Source organism: Acipenser ruthenus, chromosome 4 (genome assembly GCF_902713425.1).
Source record: "Acipenser ruthenus chromosome 4, fAciRut3.2 maternal haplotype, whole genome shotgun sequence".
NCBI classification, from domain to species: Eukaryota; Metazoa; Chordata; class Actinopteri; order Acipenseriformes; family Acipenseridae; genus Acipenser; species Acipenser ruthenus.
The window spans coordinates 85,281,375-85,302,370 of NC_081192.1; the positions used below are offsets into that span (position 1 = coordinate 85,281,375).

Here is a 20,996-nt window from a genome sequence, read left to right on the forward strand (position 1 = left end):
GAAGCAGGTGATCAGTAGCCTTGTTTTCATAAACTTACTGATGTTTTGGGATGTAAACTTCATATTGATTTGTTATGTGTTTTTCACCCATTGTAGCTGCTGTTAGTGTTCCGCATTAGTTTCTGTTCTGAAGGAATCCTCAGCTTTTGCCAACACTGCAGTGACCTGCGACACAACCATCCCTAACAAGCAAGAGGTGTGTCTTTCAGTCCACCTGTCTATCTACAGCTCATCCATAACTCAGACATTCAGTAATAAAATCTGAGTAAAACAAATTATCTTTAATCTGGTAGACAAATGTTGAATGTATTTGTTTTTAAATGGGTTACTACTTTTATACAATCTAATCGTTAACATAACATGAAGAATATTTGTTACATTAGTAAGCTGGTCGTTAAATGTTATTAAACAAAATGTGCCACTTGTAATGAAGCTTGACTCACCTGTTTTAAGGACTGTATAAAAAAAAAAAATCAAAATCATATGACTGATATTTTCATGTTCACTTTCAGATAGTATTTGAGAACTCTGAGTGGCATTTTTCGTGACCGAGTCGATTCACAGCGGCAAAAGACTCAGACTGGTCCTTGTGTGACAAGGATGCAACTGCAACCATCGCACACCGAGTTTGTTATCTCTCTCTTGCATTAAGTTTTATTAGGAATAATAACTAATGTCAGCATGGTAAACAAGTAAGTATTTATTTGGCTTTTAATGAGCCTTTCTCTTTACTACTCTAAACTGTGTTCTAAATTCTTAAAGCACTATAGAAATACATTTCTATAACTGAATTCTTGAAAAATACAGAATTTGATTTTGCTGAACTCCCTGCACTGAAAATAGAACATTGGTTACCTTAATAATGGAGTTTACTGAAAACAAATTAATGAAAAGAGTTATAATTACACTTTTAGAGCTTCTAATTCATATCAGAAAGTCGCCGTGTGATTAAATATTCTGGGATTTGCTTATAATCTCCACACACCATCACTGTTTGCACGCAACGTCAATTAATTCACCTGGCAAATTGAGTGTAGAACTAGCCACTAAGTCTCAAATTTAAAGTTACCTACTGTCAAACAGGCAGATATCAGACTGATGACAGGAAGGACTATTGATAACAAAACACACAAAAAAAAGCTTAACTTAATTTACCAAAATTAAAATAATTTATTGTGGATGAGAGAAAAACACATTAACAGTACGCTGTGCAGCATCAACCTAGAAATCTCTGTCCATTATGAACCTACACACAAGGGGAAATACATAAATACAATGTTTTTTTCTGAGAAGATAAAAAAAAGTACATTATCTGAAGTCAAATGAACTTAAGCACACTCTCATAAATGCATCATTGTATTAGACTTAAGTGCAAATGCAATGAAAGTGAAACATAACGTTTGTTTTGCAAAACAAATACTAATAGTCCTTAGTGCTGTAGTCAGTCAATTTCTGTTATTTTTTGTTGAATGCATTTTCTGTGAAACAGATTACAGTACCATGAATTTTTAAAACTCCCCCAAAAAATTGCTTTCTCTTCATTTGCTCTATTGTAAATGCCAAATAACTTCTGAAAGTTAATCTGAAATTGTGCAGAAACAGCATAATATACTTTCATCTATGATTTAAATCCACTATGCAGTATGTTCCCATGTCAGCATTCAACATTGTTATCAGCACCATATTGCCAATAAAGCTCTGGAAATACACCTGGTTCTTTATTAATGTGCTTATTTTAATATTTATACAAATAAGTATTTCAATTAAACTGTTAAACTTGTTTGGTTTTATGCCCAGAACCTCTGAGCAGCAGAAAAGTACACTGCGTTCTGAACCCCCTTGTTCCATGTCAGACACAACTCAGTTTTCATCACTTACACAGCCACAGTAGGCAGGGCAAGCACATTTATTAAAGAAACAAATTAAAATAAATATTTGCTTGGTAATACAAGTGTCTTCTTTTCTAACCAACAACAATGTCTATGCTACAAAGTAAGTCTCATAAAAGGCGAGAATAAAATGGACAAGCCACGACATCAGCCCCTCTCAAATGGCACTGCGCCTGGGAAGAAAAAGGTGCTCAAAAAAAGAACAAATACCAAATAAGTACTTAAGATAAATAACCAAACAAAATGAATTACAAATCAACAAAATATAACAAAGTGCCAACAAATCTTAAGTGTGCGCAAATCATAACTCAGCAAAAACACCAGGAGGCAGTGTGACCTGGGGAGGAAAGGGCTGAATACCGGCGCCCACGCCTTAGTTCAGATTTCTACCCATAGTTCTTAATATGTAACATTTGTTTCTTTCTTTATCACAATAGTTTGCACTTAGATTTGTTGGTAAACAGACACATTTAAACACTAGTAAAGTATAGTCATCTTTCCATTTGTTTTAGTAAACACACCAGAGCAAGCTACATTTTATATATATATATATATATATATATATATATATATATATATATATATATAATAGAAACAAAACAGTGGCCAACACATCTCCTATAGAAAGAGAAACAAAAAGTATGCGTGACCACTAAACATATTTGACAGTTTACTTAATTACTAAGTTTAATACATTAAAACAAGTAAACTATCTAAAATAGAAAAAAAATAAAATAAAAATACATTACCTCAGGTGAACCAAAACAGTCAAACAATTTTCTTCCCACTTGTTCACCTTACTAAATACCCATAAAACAAATAAAAGCATTTTAGATGAGGGGAAACCAGCACACACAGAAACAAAAGCGCGATAACGAGCGTGTGTTCGCACCAGCACCAATCATCTTACTTTACTGATTGAAACCACCAGGTGTTATATAGGGTGTGGCAGATTGTCAGGAATGTTACGGCAATTAAATTATTAGTAGCAATTAAGTGACCTCACCTGCTACACAGTCTTGCTAACGGTGGGGATAAAAATGGCTTCATGTAGATGTAGACTATACAATGTACAAGCACATGTACTGTAATGTAGGCCTAAACTGGTGGGGTTTGAATGTGTAGTGAGAGGAGCTCTTGATTTAGTCAATCGTCTTGTTCTATTTCTACTTTTTGAAAGATTTTAAAAGTATAAATAAAAATCTTTCTTTATACAATTAAAAAAAAAAGGAAAAAAGGTTCCGAAATATTTTATAATTTTCTAAAATGTCCAAGAAAATCTGCTTAACGATACTATGCTTGATAAGTTTCTATGGTGCTTGGTAGTGTGACAAAATTACTTCTGGCAATGCAGTGCATTCCATTCTTATTAGGGATGCAATGGTTATGATTTTCCCTTTACCAAAACTACCATATGTATAAAATTACACTGAACTATACCGACAAAAGATAAAAACAAACCGAAAAGTTTTTTTTTTTGTACAATGAAAAAACTTAGGCATTCTCTGCATGCCGACGGTTCATGTTAGCATCCCTTAATAGTTTTAATATGGTAACTGTGATGGGGTGTACCTGCACTACCATAATTGAGGGGTGTTAGGACCATGGTGAGTGGTTGCTGGCAGCCATTTTCGAACCAACATGGGAGGTCAGGAGTCAAATGGACGCCTGTTTCCAAACAATTGGACAGCTGCAGCTGGTTAAGCTGCAATCACAGGTGTATATGACAGAGCGTGTAGGTAAATACTTTTTCTTCTTCTTCTTCTTCTTGTGAAGGCAGTAGGCCCAGCCTGAATGGAAGAGGTTTGTAAAGTAATAGACACTACCAGGAAAAGGATGCATGGTGTGGGTTTTAAAGAACAGAAACTTAAAGACAAAAGAAAGGTATATGCAAGATATGTGTTTGGTTTTACAGAGTAAAAGGAATTAGCCTTCCATGCCTTAGGTTTAGGTTTGTACAAAAGAAAAAAGTGTGTTAGTGCTCCAAGGGAGCTAGGATTTAGTTTGTTGTTTCATTGTAAATAATAAAAGTGTGCAAACTGCCCTAAAATATAAACACTGACTTACTGAGACTTTCTTGGCACACCCACACAAAAGAGGTGATAGAGCCCTGGGCCAAGGGGCTTCATGCCCTCAGTAGGGATAACCACAGCTTCATACTAGTTTGTCTGTGTCCAGGTTTGTTACTGAAAGGTGCTGGTACTCGTAACAGAAAAAAAGCATACTAACTGAGAACTTTGCTAATGTTTGGGGACCCTGACTGCAGGCCTGAGTTCTATCAAATACTGAGCTGCAGTTTTGCTCAGACATGATTTGCCACTTACACCTGACCTGACCGTGGTGACAATTGGCATACCAAAATACAATCTGACTGCGGTGGGACCAAAGTAAGGGTGGATATGTAAAAAGCTGGATGAATGAATCCTGTTTTAAATACCATTATACACAGCTGTAACAATTACTATATTCACACAATTATTGTTTTGAGATTCAGCTTTTATTAATGCAGAATGAGAATCAATGTTGCTCGGCTCTTATGAGCTTGGTGGTCCCTTCGCCACAGGTTCCTTTTTATACTCAATGGTTTTTTGAATTTAACATTCGAGCAAGCCTATCTGCCAGACTGTGTTAACAGGCTAGGTTAAAATCCAAGAATCAAACCCTGCAATCTTCACATTTACATGTAAACACACCTCAGCTAGTTAGCTCCATACACCCCTGTGCAAACCCCCATTCTAATATATTTATTTAAATTTATTTTTGTAATTAGTTTCAAATCTTACTTTCTGAAAAAGTCATTTCTGATGGTTGTTCAACTAAAAATGTATTTCAGGTAAGAGAATTAGCCCTGTGGTGGTAGTGGAGGTTCAATGACTTGTGGACTTGTCCCTGAACCACAGCCAAGCTTCAGACACCAAAACAGCTGCAGCCAAGTAAACCTTTAGATAACCCAGGAGAATTATCACGATTACTCATAGGCTTATTTCTTATGTGTTTACTGTCATTTCACATTATTGCAAAACGTTGCTTGACCCCAGAACCTCTGAGCAACAGACAAGCACTCTGTGATCTAAACAACCCATTCCACGACTGAGATAGCATTGATAGATTTTGCACCATAAAGTTGTTTTCTTTTTCCTTATTCCTTATTCCTTATTCCATACGGAAAAAGGAAATAACTCATATTTCCAGGATCAGTGTTCCAGGAAAACGCTTATATCTGAGGCTCAAAAAGACCCAAATAGATTTAGCAGGACCTTTACCTAAAGCTAGCAAAGGAAACAAATACATACTCATTTTTTTTTTTTTTTTTTTTAATAGGTGGAACAAAATGTTTAGCATTCTATACCACCCACAATCCTTAGGGCTGGTGGAAAAAAGAAACAGGCATATTGAAATACATTTGTGTCATTGAATGGAAAATTGGGACAGGCTCCTACCAATTAAGAGTTAGACATATAAGAGATATTGATTGTAGGAAATATAAATGCTATTACAGATCATTTCATGAAGCTAAACTGTGAAGGATCTAGCAAATGCTATACAGAAAAGCAATTTAAGCAAACTCGTGATGAAATACCTTCACATCACACCCATGCTGAATATCTGTAAAAGAATCTGCAAACTGCAATACTACAATAACCCACAAGTTTCTGCAATATCACAAAACTGTCTCCAATGAACTTTGTCTTCACAGACAAACCTTTTAAGAGCGCAAATAAACTACAAGGGGTCGTGGATTTATAGCAGATATTGATAGTTTTAAAACATAATATTAAATTGTGCACTTCAGATATGGAATTTGTGAACAATAGCGCATGAGGAACTTATAACTGTTTAGTAAAATATATTTTGTGGAGAAAGTTTAAAAAAGGGCTTATTGATGAAACTAAATTGAAAAAAATGAAGTAATATATTGGATGGGAAATTTATTTAAGAGGCAACGATTGAATATTTTAAAATGCATCAAACAAATATCAGTCAGACAAGGAATCTAAGTTGTACTCTGCCAATTCCCTATTCTCTAGTTAAGAAACTACATCCATCCATTATGGAGATGGATGCAGGAAATGAAAGACACAAATAAGAACAGTAAGGGAAACAAATGGTACTGTGGTAATCACTAATATGAATGTGCTGGCAATCAGACGTAATGAATTCCTTTAACGCTCTCATGTATGATGCCTAGGAATATTGGAAGGGTTGGTTCAGAAAGAACGCATAAGGACGCCTCCACTTCTGATAAAGCAAAATAATAACTACATTGCAGGCACCTAATTTCAGTTGCTGTCATTCGCTGGGTTTCAGGTATATCTGCAGATGTGATGCGTTAGCCGGAAGTACCGAAATGTGTGGGCTATCTTCACCTAATAATGATTTGCACCCCTTATGTCCTGTACATTTGACCAGTGTTGACAACGACTTTGCAAATTTTAGAATAGTATTACAAGAACATCCCAATTTTACTAGCTAATTGTGGTCACTGGGATTTACAACAGATGTATCAGGAGCTTTCCACCTACTTGTTATCCTTTATTAATGTGCTGTGCCAATTCAACTAATTTCATTAATGTGTTTTGTTTTACAGCTACAAAACACATCTTATAATTATGTGTACCATCAACCTTTTTACTTCACTGTATTATGTAAAACAAAATGTGCTTGATAAAAGATTAACTACAAACTAATACAAGTTTTAAAGAATTGTTGTAAACATAGCTATAGTAGTTCTTATTGCAGTAACTCAAATATTGTGATTTTTCTTTTGCGGATCTAGCCTAGGTTACATACAGAAGAGTCAAGCTTGTCTGCAGGTGTGCTTTTAGAGCTTCTGACCTCATTTCAGAACCCATAACAGCAGTGCATCACACAACACAGCCTGTTACAGACATACCAGCCATATCCAGCTGAAAATCCCTGCAACTGCTGCTAAGCTGCTGACCAGATGCAGTTGGAAACTGGAACACACAATTGCTGGTTTCTTGCTGGATACCCCTAGCCAATAATACTTTAAATAGAGTTATTTTATATTTTTGTCCAACTTGCAAAATCAAGCACATTACATTCAAAAATATGCCCAGGAACTATATTTATGCAACATATTGTTATTATTATTTATTTCTTAGCAGACGCCCTTATCCAGTGTGACTTACAATTGTTACAAGATATCACATTATTTTTACATACAATTACATTTTTTTATACATTATTTTTACATACAATTACCCATTTATACAGTTGGGTTTTTTACTGGAGCAATCTAAGTAAAGTACCTTGCTCAAAGGTACAGCAGCAGTGTTCCCTACCTGGGATTGAACCTACAACCCTCTGGTCAAGAGTCCAGAGCCCTAACCACTACTCCACACTGCTGCCCATTGTTCTACTGTACTGTACATGCTGCACACCTACGCCCAAAAAGAAAGACTATTAAAACAGAACCAAAGATGTACAATTAACAAATGTATTATTAAGAGTGTTCATATGTTTTTCAGAAACGTGAATTTGCAATATAGTAGTGGAGTTGATTTGGGAATGCAGGTGTTCTTTTTCATTAGCGTCTGAAAGGCCACCACGGGTTTTTTGGCTTTTCCAGTTCCTGAAAAACAAAAACAGTCAAAGTAAAAACGAAATCTGAAAATATCACAAGACTACTGGAAAAAAAGAACATCCATGGCTCAAAACATATTTAAAAATGTACCTTCCGCTCCTCTGGACCAACATGTTCACAGGTCACTTCAACACTGTTTGCTTCAGATGGGCGTTTCTTCACAACAGTAACGGTTGACGAACACTTTTTCATCAGCTGCAGAGGAAAAGAGCCCATTAGTTAATGCTACAAATGTGTAGTACTTCTTGCAATTATGAATGCAGGGTAGTCTATATAGCCTAATATTGTTCACCATTGAAGCTATTGTACACACACTTGCCAATCACTCTTAATAAGTTTTGCTAAAGAATGTCCACTTCAAGTTTTATTACAAATCTCTCTCTCTCTCTCTCTCTCTCTCTCTCTCTCTCTCTCTCTCTCTCTCTCTCTCTCTCTCTCTCTCTCTCTCCATTCTACTTCGGAGGGTCTCAGTTAGGGGATAGTGAAACAGAAAAGATGTGCACTCACTCCATTCTCCTTATAAACACACTCAGCCTTCTTGTAGTCCTCTGTTTTGGGGCAAACTGTCTCCTTCAGGGTGAACTTTATCTTCATTTCAGTAGGAGAGCCATCGCCAGGGATCACGATGTCCTGTATTGAAGCAAACAGGACAAGTTCTACATTCTGCTGAACCAATGGTGCCAAATACATTTTAGAGGAATTTAATACAGTGTAAGCTATAACTAGAGTAATAGGTATCTCCAACAAATTACTGCAGTGTTCTTTTAGAAATCCATTGCCCCTGCACTTCCTTTGATCTCCTCCCTCATTAACACCTCTGCTCTCTGGTTCCTTTCCCTCAGCCTTCAAAACTGCACGCGTCAGCCCTATTTTGAAGAAATCTTCTCTTGACCCTTCCTCCACCCAGAATTATCACCCTCTCTCTCCTCCTGTTCCTCTCTAAAACTCTTGAGTGAGCTGTCCACCGCTAACCGGCATCCTTCCTCACCGAGCACACTCTGCTTGACCCTCTTCAATCCGGGTTATGTCCTACACAGTCGACAGAAACCGCCCTCCTCTCTGTAACTGACTCCCTCCTCTCTGCTCAGGCTGCCTCCCTCTCCATTCTAATTCTCCTTGACCTCTCCTCTGCCTTTGACACTGTTGATCATGCTCTTCTCCTCTCTCTCTCTGACCTGGGGGATCTCAGGCACTGCTCTTGCCTCGTTTTACTCCTATCTTTCTAACTGCAACTTCCAGGTTTCTTGGCGTGGCTCTCCCTCTCTTCTCCTCGCCCCTTCTCTCCAGGTGTACCTCAAGGACCTGTCCGTGGCTCTTCCTCCTCTTCTCACTCTACACCCACCAGCTAGGCACCCTCATTTTCTCCTCCTTCTCCTACATCCTTTACGCTGATGATGCTCAGATTCCTCTCCTCAGCTATCTCAACTTGGACACATTCTCACAACCTGAAACCCAGCCTCGCTAACTAAACTGGACCTCCTCTACTATCTTCTACTATATCTCCTCTGACCTCTCGATCTCTTGACTATCACTCACTCCATCTCCTTCTGCTAAAAACCTAGGTGTTATTCTTAACCCCTCCCTCTCAACACGTCCTCTCGGCACGCACTTGTCTCTTTCTTAGCAACATCTACCGAATCTGTCCTTTTCTCACTACTTATTCCACTCAACTCCTGGTCCAAGCTCTTGTACTCTCCAGTTTGGACTACTGTAACTCTCTGCTTCATGGTCTCCCTGCTTCGGCTATCCGCCCCCTTCATCACATTCAAAATTCTGCTGCTCATTTTGTATTCTCCCAGCCTTGCTACTCTCATGCTACCCCCCTGCTTCGCACCCTCCACTGGCTACCTTTTTGCTCGCATTCAATTCAAGACCCTTGTTCTTGCCTACCACTCTCTTCACCACACGGCCCCTTTCTACCTCCAATCCCTCGTGTCTCCCTACACCCCCTATCGCCCTCTCCTCTACAGGCAGACTGGTCATGCCTTACCTCCACACTCCATCCTCCTGTACCTGCTCCTTCTCTTCCCTCGCCCCTCTGTGGTGGAACCAGCTACAGGAGAACCTCAGAACAGTCTCTCATCGCCTTCTGCCACCTCCTCAAGACCTACCTGTTTAGACTGCACTTATAGATCTCTTGATCTACCCCAATTACAATGCACTGGACTTGCCTGACCTAAGCACCATGTTCCGGACCCCGCATCTAATGCACTACTATTGTCATTTTAGATATAACTTGTTGTAATCCTATCTTGTTGCGTCCCTGTTCATATTGTATTTTAGTCTTACTATTGCACTTACTGTAAACTACTGTATGTAAATATTAATCTTGCATTTTAACCCTGTAAGTCACCTTGGATACATAAATAATAATACTACAAGGCAAGAGTAAGACATACCATTCCTCGGAGAGGATTATTTTCAGGTGGTTTAAATGCGTTTTTCTCCTCACTTCCCCTGTTGTAATGGACTGTGGAAACAGAGAGGGCATCCATGAAGTTAAATGACTTCTTGGCCAGAGCTGCAGTGAGCAGGCAGGCCAGTCCGGCCAGCAGCAGGGCTTTCAAGCAGGTCCTCATCTTCTCAGTGAATCCTTGACTCTGAGCTGGGATTGCTGATCTAGTCCTGCAGGGAGGCTGTCTATTTAACCTCTGCTTCTGGAATTTCCAATGTTGACCAACAGCATATTTGTTACATAGATTTGATTGCTTATCAGTTACCTGGAAGGATTTCTTAATTGTGACAGTACTGACTGCCGGTAAATTCAAGGTTGGAAATCTATTGAAACTTCCAGTAAATTTGGACAACTACATTTGTTTGTGAACGGAAAGTTCCACAACTAAAAAACAAACTTCCACAACGTTTGTTGGACACTCAAAAATCTAGCTGAGCAAAAAGCTGGTCCCCTAATTCAATTAACTAAACATGTCAGGGTTATAAACAGGGCTTCTGTTTTTCTGTGCTTATTATTTCATTTATCTGTGTTTATTGTAAGAATATGTATGTATAGTAACTCAAACAGTACTTGCACACTTGTACCTTCTTTCCTTTGCGGTCTTCCACAAGGACATTTTCTTCTGGGGTTTTTGTGTGTCTTGGCTTTTTATTTTTACATTGCAATTCTGTTTTAGATCCCATGAGCGTGTACTGTAAATCTGGGTTTAAAGTATTTAGAACAAATCAATGCTTCCCCACTGGGAAGGGGCAAAGTCAACATGAATTGAGTAAATATTATCCAGTGTTTATAGATATACACTCTTTCAGCTGTTTTTTTTTTTTTTTTAATAAATTTAGTTGTTGCCAATTTTTTTTTACCCCGGTTTTTCTCCCCAATTTAGCATGCCCAATTATTAACTGTATCCTCGGCTCACCGCTCGCAACCCCCCCGCCGACTCGGGAAACGGAAGCTGGAACACGCGTCCTCCGAAACGTGCTCCTGCCAAGCCGTCATTTTTCGCACTGTGGATCCACAGTGATGCCACCAGACCTATAGTGCCGGAGGACAACACAGATCTGGCGGCTCCACTGCAGAACCACAGGCGCCCTATCGGCCACAGGGGTCGCTGATTCCCCTGCCGACCTAAGCCCTCCCTACCCGGGCAGTGCTCATCCAATTGTGCGCTGCCCCCTAGGAACTCCCGGTCACAGTCGGCTTTGACATAGCCTGGATTCGAACCCGGGATCTCCAGGCTATAGGGCACATCCTGCACTCCGTGCGGAGCACCTTTACTGGATGCGCCACTCAGGAGCCCCTCTCTTTCAGCTGTTTAAAGTCTAGTCGGGTTTCAGTAAAACTGAAATTAAAGTTTAAAACCAGCTATGGGAACAGGACATGCCATTATTACATGCATGTCAATTTTTTAATTATTTTTTAACTGCAACAAATAAGCCCTATACAGTGTTACTGCATCACTTCTACCAATATATTATACAAATTAAACACAATGTAGAAATAGTAATACAATGCAAGAGACATTAAACTTTATTTATTACAGCAATCCATTGCATGTCCGCCGGTCACATGTCTGCCCTAACCGTTGTGTTATGTGAGCGGTTCAGTGTGTTGATATGTAAATAAATCCTGTTCGCCTGTGGGGCGTATCAATTTCAACCTCCGTCTCGATCTCCTGCCTGTCACTCAGCGGTGAATGCACGCACTCACAGAGCAGATGGCTACTCTGTCACATTCAACATTAACCATGGCCCAGCGGCCTGGGGCCGGTAGAGATCACAGTTTGGCCTATAGTTATGTAGCACCACAGGCCTAACTGGGCCGGTTACATTTAACTAGTATGATATATATAGTGCACATGGCTTCCGTTTCATGAATCCAATTTAAAAATGTAATTCAATTTAATAATTGAATACAATTTAATAATTTAAAAAAATTGACATGCATGTAATAATGACATGTCCCATTCCCATAGCTGATTTTAAACTTTAATTTCAGTTTTACTGAAAACCGACTGGACGTTAAACAGCAGAAAGAGTGTATATCTATAAACACTGGATAATATTTACTCAATTCATGTTGACTTTGCCCCTTCCCAGTGGGGAAGTATTGATTTGTTCTAAATACTTTAAACCCAGATTTACAGTACATGCTCATGGGATCTAAAACAGAATTGCAATGTAAAAATAAAAAGCCTAGACACACAAAAACCCCAGAAGAAAATGTCCTTGTGGAAGACCGCAAAGGAAAGAAGGTACAAGTGTGCAAGTACTGTTTGAGTTACTATACATACATATTCTTACAATAAACACAGATAAATGAAATAATAAGCACAGAAAAACAGAAGCCCTGTTTATAACCCTGACATGTTTAGTTCATTGAATTAGGGGACCAGCTTTTTGCTCAGCTAGATTTTTGAGTGTCCAACAAACGTTGTGGAAGTTTGTTTTTTAGTTGTGGAACTTTCCGTTCACAAACAAATGTAGTTGTCCAAATTTACTGGAAGTTTCAATAGATTTCCAACCTTGAATTTACCGGCAGTCAGTACTGTCACAATTAAGAAATCCTTCCAGGTAACTGATAAGCAATCAAATCTATGTAACAAATATGCTGTTGGTCAACATTGGAAATTCCAGAAGCAGAGGTTAAATAGACAGCCTCCCTGCAGGACTAGATCAGCAATCCCAGCTCAGAGTCAAGGATTCACTGAGAAGATGAGGACCTGCTTGAAAGCCCTGCTGCTGGCCGGACTGGCCTGCCTGCTCACTGCAGCTCTGGCCAAGAAGTCATTTAACTTCATGGATGCCCTCTCTGTTTCCACAGTCCATTACAACAGGGGAAGTGAGGAGAAAAACGCATTTAAACCACCTGAAAATAATCCTCTCCGAGGAATGGTATGTCTTACTCTTGCCTTGTAGTATTATTATTTATGTATCCAAGGTGACTTACAGGGTTAAAATGCAAGATTAATATTTACATACAGTAGTTTACAGTAAGTGCAATAGTAAGACTAAAATACAATATGAACAGGGACGCAACAAGATAGGATTACAACAAGTTATATCTAAAATGACAATAGTAGTGCATTAGATGCGGGGTCCGGAACATGGTGCTTAGGTCAGGCAAGTCCAGTGCATTGTAATTGGGGTAGATCAAGAGATCTATAAGTGCAGTCTAAACAGGTAGGTCTTGAGGAGGTGGCAGAAGGCGATGAGAGACTGTTCTGAGGTTCTCCTGTAGCTGGTTCCACCACAGAGGGGCGAGGGAAGAGAAGGAGCAGGTACAGGAGGATGGAGTGTGGAGGTAAGGCATGACCAGTCTGCCTGTAGAGGAGAGGGCGATAGGGGGTGTAGGGAGACACGAGGGATTGGAGGTAGAAAGGGGCCGTGTGGTGAAGAGAGTGGTAGGCAAGAACAAGGGTCTTGAATTGAATGCGAGCAAAAAGGTAGCCAGTGGAGGGTGCGAAGCAGGGGGGTAGCATGAGAGTAGCAAGGCTGGGAGAATACAAAATGAGCAGCAGAATTTTGAATGTGATGAAGGGGGCGGATAGCCGAAGCAGGGAGACCATGAAGCAGAGAGTTACAGTAGTCCAAACTGGAGAGTACAAGAGCTTGGACCAGGAGTTGAGTGGAATAAGTAGTGAGAAAAGGACAGATTCGGTAGATGTTGCTAAGAAAGAGACAAGTGCGTGCCGAGAGGACGTGTTGAGAGGGAGGGGTTAAGAATAACACCTAGGTTTTTAGCAGAAGGAGATGGAGTGAGTGATAGTCAAGAGATCGAGAGGTCAGAGGAGATATAGTAGAAGATAGTAGAGGAGGTCCAGTTTAGTTAGCGAGGCTGGGTTTCAGGTTGTGAGAATGTGTCCAAGTTGAGATAGCTGAGGAGAGGAATCTGAGCATCATCAGCGTAAAGGATGTAGGAGAAGGAGGAGAAAATGAGGGTGCCTAGCTGGTGGGTGTAGAGTGAGAAGAGGAGGAAGAGCCACGGACAGGTCCTTGAGGTACACCTGGAGAGAAGGGGCGAGGAGAAGAGAGGGAGAGCCACGCCAAGAAACCTGGAAGTTGCAGTTAGAAAGATAGGAGTAAAACGAGGCAAGAGCAGTGCCTGAGATCCCCCAGGTCAGAGAGAGAGAGGAGAAGAGCATGATCAACAGTGTCAAAGGCAGAGGAGAGGTCAAGGAGAATTAGAATGGAGAGGGAGGCAGCCTGAGCAGAGAGGAGGGAGTCAGTTACAGAGAGGAGGGCGGTTTCTGTCGACTGTGTAGGACATAACCCGGATTGAAGAGGGTCAAGCAGAGTGTGCTCGGTGAGGAAGGATGCCGGTTAGCGGTGGACAGCTCACTCAAGAGTTTTAGAGAGGAACAGGAGGAGAGAGAGGGTGATAATTCTGGGTGGAGGAAGGGTCAAGAGAAGATTTCTTCAAAATAGGGCTGACGCGTGCAGTTTTGAAGGCTGAGGGAAAGGAACCAGAGAGCAGAGGTGTTAATGAGGGAGGAGATCAAAGGAAGTGCAGGGGCAATGGATTTCTAAAAGAACACTGCAGTAATTTGTTGGAGATACCTATTACTCTAGTTATAGCTTACACTGTATTAAATTCCTCTAAAATGTATTTGGCACCATTGGTTCAGCAGAATGTAGAACTTGTCCTGTTTGCTTCAATACAGGACATCGTGATCCCTGGCGATGGCTCTCCTACTGAAATGAAGATAAAGTTCACCCTGAAGGAGACAGTTTGTCCCAAAACAGAGGACTACAAGAAGGCTGAGTGTGTTTATAAGGAGAATGGAGTGAGTGCACATCTTTTCTGTTTCACTATCCCCTAACTGAGACCCTCCGAAGTAGAATGGAGAGAGAGAGAGAGAGAGAGAGAGAGAGAGAGAGAGAGAGAGAGAGAGAGAGAGAGAGAGAGAGAGAGAGAGAGAGAGAGAGAGAGAGAGAGAGAGAGAGAGAGAGAGAGATTTGTAATAAAACTTGAAGTGGACATTCTTTAGCAAAACTTATTAAGAGTGATTGGCAAGTGTGTGTACAATAGCTTCAATGGTGAACAATATTAGGCTATATAGACTACCCTGCATTCATAATTGCAAGAAGTACTACACATTTGTAGCATTAACTAATGGGCTCTTTTCCTCTGCAGCTGATGAAAAAGTGTTCGTCAACCGTTACTGTTGTGAAGAAACGCCCATCTGAAGCAAACAGTGTTGAAGTGACCTGTGAACATGTTGGTCCAGAGGAGCGGAAGGTACATTTTTAAATATGTTTTGAGCCATGGATGTTCTTTTTTTCCAGTAGTCTTGTGATATTTTCAGATTTCGTTTTTACTTTGACTGTTTTTGTTTTTCAGGAACTGGAAAAGCCAAAAAACCCGTGGTGGCCTTTCAGACGCTAATGAAAAAGAACACCTGCATTCCCAAATCAACTCCACTACTATATTGCAAATTCACGTTTCTGAAAAACATATGAACACTCTTAATAATACATTTGTTAATTGTACATCTTTGGTTCTGTTTTAATAGTCTTTCTTTTTGGGCGTAGGTGTGCAGCATGTACAGTACAGTAGAACAATGGGCAGCAGTGTGGAGTAGTGGTTAGGGCTCTGGACTCTTGACCAGAGGGTTGTAGGTTCAATCCCAGGTAGGGAACACTGCTGCTGTACCTTTGAGCAAGGTACTTTACTTAGATTGCTCCAGTAAAAAACCCAACTGTATAAATGGGTAATTGTATGTAAAAATAATGTATAAAAAAATGTAATTGTATGTAAAAATAATGTGATATCTTGTAACAATTGTAAGTCACACTGGATAAGGGCGTCTGCTAAGAAATAAATAATAATAACAATATGTTGCATAAATATAGTTCCTGGGCATATTTTTGAATGTAATGTGCTTGATTTTGCAAGTTGGACAAAAATATAAAATAACTCTATTTAAAGTATTATTGGCTAGGGGTATCCAGCAAGAAACCAGCAATTGTGTGTTCCAGTTTCCAACTGCATCTGGTCAGCAGCTTAGCAGCAGTTGCAGGGATTTTCAGCTGGATATGGCTGGTATGTCTGTAACAGGCTGTGTTGTGTGATGCACTGCTGTTATGGGTTCTGAAATGAGGTCAGAAGCTCTAAAAGCACACCTGCAGACAAGCTTGACTCTTCTGTATGTAACCTAGGCTAGATCCGCAAAAGAAAAATCACAATATTTGAGTTACTGCAATAAGAACTACTATAGCTATGTTTACAACAATTCTTTAAAACTTGTATTAGTTTGTAGTTAATCTTTTATCAAGCACATTTTGTTTTACATAATACAGTGAAGTAAAAAGGTTGATGGTACACATAATTATAAGATGTGTTTTGTAGCTGTAAAACAAAACACATTAATGAAATTAGTTGAATTGGCACAGCACATTAATAAAGGATAACAAGTAGGTGGAAAGCTCCTGATACATCTGTTGTAAATCCCAGTGACCACAATTAGCTAGTAAAATTGGGATGTTCTTGTAATACTATTCTAAAATTTGCAAAGTCGTTGTCAACACTGGTCAAATGTACAGGACATAAGGGGTGCAAATCATTATTAGGTGAAGATAGCCCACACATTTCGGTACTTCCGGCTAACGCATCACATCTGCAGATATACCTGAAACCCAGCGAATGACAGCAACTGAAATTAGGTGCTTGGCTGTGGTTCAGGGACAAGTCCACAAGTCATTGAACCTCCACTACCACCACAGGGCTAATTCTCTTCCCTGGAATACATTTTTAGTTGAACAACCATCAGAAATGACTTTTTCAGAAAGTAAGATTTGAAACTAATTACGTAAATAAATTTAAATAAATACATTAGAATGGGGGTTTACACAGGGGAGTATGGAGCTAACTATCTGAGGAGTATTTTAACTCAGCTGAGTGATTTCTGGTAGAGCCATGGTTGACAAGCTACATGTAAATGTGAAGATTGCAGGGTTTGATTCTTGGATTTTAATCTAGCCTGTTAACACAGCCTGGCAGATAGGCTTGATCGAATGTTAAATTGAAAAAATGATTGAGTATAAAAAGGAACCTGTGGCGAAGGGACCACCAAGGACTTATCAGGTTGTCAAGCCCAATAAATGTACAGGGTTTAGTAACTTAGTGTAATGTTCCTGGTGCAGGTACCCTAGCAATGGCTAATGTAACAAAACCTGTTAATATTTGTAAATTAATCTGCCTGTAAGGTGTATCAATTGTAAGGTGTATCAATTGTAACAACATCTGTCTCTCTGTACTCTCTTCAAATGGATCCTGTACAGGGTTACTAGAAACTTTTGACTTTGAGTATAACTTTATATATGTGATATATGAATGTGTCACAAGTGACGGTTTTTAATGTCTGTATTTTTGTTGTGTTTTTATTAATGAATCTGTTGTTTTTAAACTGCTGCTAGTTCTCCTGTGCACTGTGACCTGACGTTTGGGTTAAGCACTTTCCCCACAGTTAATAGGAAGTCCTGCCTTACCTTCCAGTCCAGCCAATGATAGTTGTGGGCTGACTATAAAAAGGGAGGAACAGGGACCAGTGAGCAAGACAAGTGTTTTGGGATGAAGCATACAATGTTTCTGGAAGAATAGTGAGGAGACAGCAATATTGGAAAGAAACAGCAGCGCGGAGAACACTTTTGAGAGCAGTCTAAGGTTGACTGCAGGAACAAAGGAACGGGTTTGGAGTTTTTTTTGTTTTTTCTATTTGGCACTTTGTTGCAATGGGATTTGGTTAGGATTTTTGTATGGATTTTTGTTTCTTGGATTTTGTGTTTTTTTGGGGGGGATTTTGTTTCATTATCACCTGCCACTGCTGGACTGTGTTTGAACTACTTTTTTTGTGTTAATGGGTTGGTGTAGGGAATTATTGACACTGAAGATATTATTTACTTATTTTTGAGGGGCGGGGGGATGGGGGAATGCCTTGCTGTGTCTGGTCGGCATTCCTTGGACAATCCATTCACCAGTAGAGTCAAGGTCGTGGTCCCTGGAGACGGCCAAGGGTCTGAGGGCAAGAAGAGATAACATTATTTTATTTGTACTTTAATAATCTTCAGAACTGCTCTAATTTTAAAATATTTTTGTACTTTGCACTTACCTATGCTGAGCGATCTCTTTTGTAGTCATGCCAGGACATGCTCAAGGTCCGCCAGCGTTCCACTTACCGTTGTCCCAAGGTTCGAGGTCCAGCATCCAGGTCCGGAGATACTTACCAGCCAGCGCAGACGGTCAAGGTCCAGCGCTGGTCTCCAGCGTGCCACGTTGGGGTTCCAGTAACGGCGGCGAGAGAGAAAGGAGACACGCAGGGTTTAAAGATAGGCTAATGGGAAGTAACCAGAACCCCTGGGTAGAGGTGGTAATTCTACTTCCCTGAGTGTATGTTTCCTGATGGGCATTTTCTTTGCCCCGCTCCTTTCCAGGTTCATCGAAGGTGTTGGCCAGTCGGTGGTTGGAGGTCCGCGGCGTGCTTGGGCTGCGAGGGAAGCAGATGTCGGGGAGAGGGGTCTCTTGGGACTCCCCGGAGCTATCGGAGACTGATTCCTTCTTTTTAGCTTATCCGCCAATTTTTTTTTTTTTTTTTTAGAGAACTACCAACAGGAGGGGACTGCCTGGTGTGGTTTTTATTTTTGTGGCTTTCCCTATTTTTGGTTTTAAACTTGTTGCTGTGTGGTTTTTAGTATTCTATTTTAACCCTGTTGAGAAACAATAAAAATTGTTTTTACCTATCCAAGCATCCACTGTGTGTATATTGGAACCTGGGGATAAAAAGAACCTGCATAGGGAAAATTATCTACTCGGTCATCAAGATCCTTGTCCTTGCCAAACCCAAGGTGGCGTAGTTGTTTCTAAAAGCAGGTTAACTCTGGTCACCCCACCCGTGACAAATGATATCTAAATGTTTTGTTTTGGCTAATTTTATTTTGTATGCATGCTTTAAACATACATTTAACACTAGTGATGGGCACCAATATCGATATTTTGATATGATATTGTTAGATATCGATAATAATTTCCATATTGTGGTATTATGGGATTTAAAAAAATCATATATGCTCGCAGAGACATATTACTGCTAATAAAAAAACGCAGTATAAGTTTATTTTATATTAAGATACAAAAAAACCCTATACATAGCAATCACTGTCAGTCTCGTAGGCAAACACTCTGGTGTATTCCCATAAAAGAAAGCAGCAAGTAATTCGATGAACCAAACACTTTATTAAAAGAAAACAAAGTACTATAATAGGCTCACTGTAAGGCAGCCATTTCATCCAACTCCTCCTTTGATGTAGTCCCGTGTTCCTGTATATGTAAAATATCCAGTAGATGCCGCTATAGTCCTTTTTAGATATAAGGTTAAGACACAACACACACGCTAAAGTATTATTTAACCCTTTTATTCCACTGATTGGCGTTTAAGTACAAAACGCAATTTGCATGCTGCATTAAGCACTACTGGCCATCTGTTTTGCATTATTTTTGATATGCGCTTGCGTCAGCGGTTCATTGCATTTTGCCCGTGTGATTACTTACGCTATTAGTAGGGTGACCAGACGTCCTGGTTTAGCCGTGACAATACCGGTTTTTCATCAAAGGTCCCGGTGTACTGACATTTTGTTAAAAATCTTTAAAAATTCCCGGTTTTCAGCCACTTCATGTATCGCGACACACTCCAAATACCGTTTGTCAAAATAACGTGAACACCTGCGCTTTTAGTTTATGGCACCTGCAGTGAAATCGAGTAATCGAGAACATTATTTTTGTAAAGTGATTGACACATGAATGCATGCTTATTCCTGAGTGCACCATGCGTTTTCATATATTCAATATGAATCTACAATTGTGAGTAAAAAAAAAGAAAGAAAAATGACAAAACGTAAATGTATTTTAATGACTATTATTAAAATAGCCTATATTTAAATGGTTTAATTAGTCTTATCAATTATTTAACAACAAAGCTGTAACTAGGCAAAATAATAACTAGATTTAGTGTTTCTTTATACATAAAGGTGGGGCGGGGGTCATTTGTTCTGAATTTTATTCCAATAAATAAATACTGGTACCATATTAGCGGTTTTCCAGCCAAATCTGGCTTGTTTTTCAAAAATCTAGCGGGTAAATATTGTCTTTGGCGGTTTGGGTATTGTTTGGCTATTTTTGGGGGTATGACTTTGTTCTGAAGCTTAGCATCCAATAAAATGACAAATCACACAAATGCCCACACTTGCATTCAGCAAATCCGGCTGAAGAACATGGTGAACCCGCCTACTTGTTTCCTCAGGACTGGTTAATATGGGGATTCTTACAGATGATTGACACTCATATGTATTTGACCAGGGTTCTTGTTTAATTGTAAAATAGGGAGAAATAAAAAGCATTTTTTTTTCTTTCTAACAAATTAAGAACTGTATCAGTACAAATATAATTATAATTTATTGTTTTATTTATTGTTTTATAGACTATACACCGACAGTTCAGGACAATTTAAAATAAATCGTGGATCGCATTTGATCTCATCACATAAAAAACAGCAGTGCTTGTGCTGTAAACTGTGAGAAAAAAAACAAGCAAAGCCCATATATAAATAAATAAATCATTTATAACATTGCTTACCGGTGTTCTTTTTTATTTTAAATAAATCACTTATGTGTGCTTTTGTAATATATACTTAAGTCTTAAATTTAAGTACAGGTTTTTGGCTACTTTTTGGGTGGTTACTTCCAAAATTTGGCGGGGCATTGCAAAAAAATCTGGCAGTGCTGCTGACAAGTGAAAACATTAAGAACCACAGAACAAAATTATTACTCGAGTGGCAATGCATTTAAGTCATTTTTCTGCCACCCACTGCTTTGCGCCCTGGGCGGCTGCCCACCCCTAGCTATGGCTCTGTTTAACAGTGTGTCCCGGTTTTGAGCTTTGAAAATCTGGTCACCCTAGCTATTATATTAATGTAATTTTAAAATGTGAACTTTCAGGTATTATAAAACATCAAAACACATCCAAAATAATGCAAAATTCGGCATGTCAAAACACA

The 20,996-nt window shown here is 39.4% G+C and overlaps 2 protein-coding genes across 2 annotated transcripts; one reads left to right on the forward strand and one right to left on the reverse strand.

Moving 5' to 3' along the window:
* Nucleotides 1-6,978: 6,978 nt before the first annotated feature.
* LOC117399367 (cathelicidin-2-like) lies at nt 6,979-10,129 on the reverse strand. Its single transcript, XM_033998469.3, has 4 exons — nt 9,897-10,129; nt 8,005-8,127; nt 7,588-7,692; nt 6,979-7,485 (listed from the first exon to the last, which is right to left on the reverse strand). Exons 1-4 carry the CDS (start codon nt 10,074-10,076, stop codon nt 7,441-7,443), a joined length of 453 nt encoding a protein of 150 aa, XP_033854360.1. The 5' UTR covers nt 10,077-10,129; the 3' UTR covers nt 6,979-7,440.
* Nucleotides 10,130-12,610: 2,481 nt separating this feature from the next.
* Nucleotides 12,611-15,799, forward strand: LOC117399363 (cathelicidin-2-like). The gene is made up of 4 exons (XM_033998465.3): nt 12,611-12,843; nt 14,613-14,735; nt 15,086-15,190; nt 15,293-15,799. The coding sequence occupies exons 1-4, from the start codon at nt 12,664-12,666 to the stop codon at nt 15,335-15,337; spliced, it is 453 nt and encodes a 150-aa protein (XP_033854356.1). The 5' UTR covers nt 12,611-12,663; the 3' UTR covers nt 15,338-15,799.
* The last annotated feature ends 5,197 nt before the right edge of the window (nt 15,800-20,996 follow it).

What these genes read in the sequence shown, in the direction of transcription:
- LOC117399367 (XM_033998469.3), bottom strand. Translation starts at nt 10,076, where the DNA reads ATGAGGACCTGCTTGAAAGCCCTGCTGCTGGCCGGACTGGCCTGCCTG. An exon ending in GTGTTTATAAGGAGAATGGA is followed by an intron (nt 7,693 to 8,004) that starts GTGAGTGCACAT and finishes TTTCCTCTGCAG; the next exon opens with CTGATGAAAAAGTGTTCGTC. An exon ending in TTGGTCCAGAGGAGCGGAAG is followed by an intron (nt 7,486 to 7,587) that starts GTACATTTTTAA and finishes TTTGTTTTTCAG; the next exon opens with GAACTGGAAAAGCCAAAAAA.
- LOC117399363 (XM_033998465.3), top strand. Translation starts at nt 12,664, where the DNA reads ATGAGGACCTGCTTGAAAGCCCTGCTGCTGGCCGGACTGGCCTGCCTG. An exon ending in GTGTTTATAAGGAGAATGGA is followed by an intron (nt 14,736 to 15,085) that starts GTGAGTGCACAT and finishes TTTCCTCTGCAG; the next exon opens with CTGATGAAAAAGTGTTCGTC. An exon ending in TTGGTCCAGAGGAGCGGAAG is followed by an intron (nt 15,191 to 15,292) that starts GTACATTTTTAA and finishes TTTGTTTTTCAG; the next exon opens with GAACTGGAAAAGCCAAAAAA.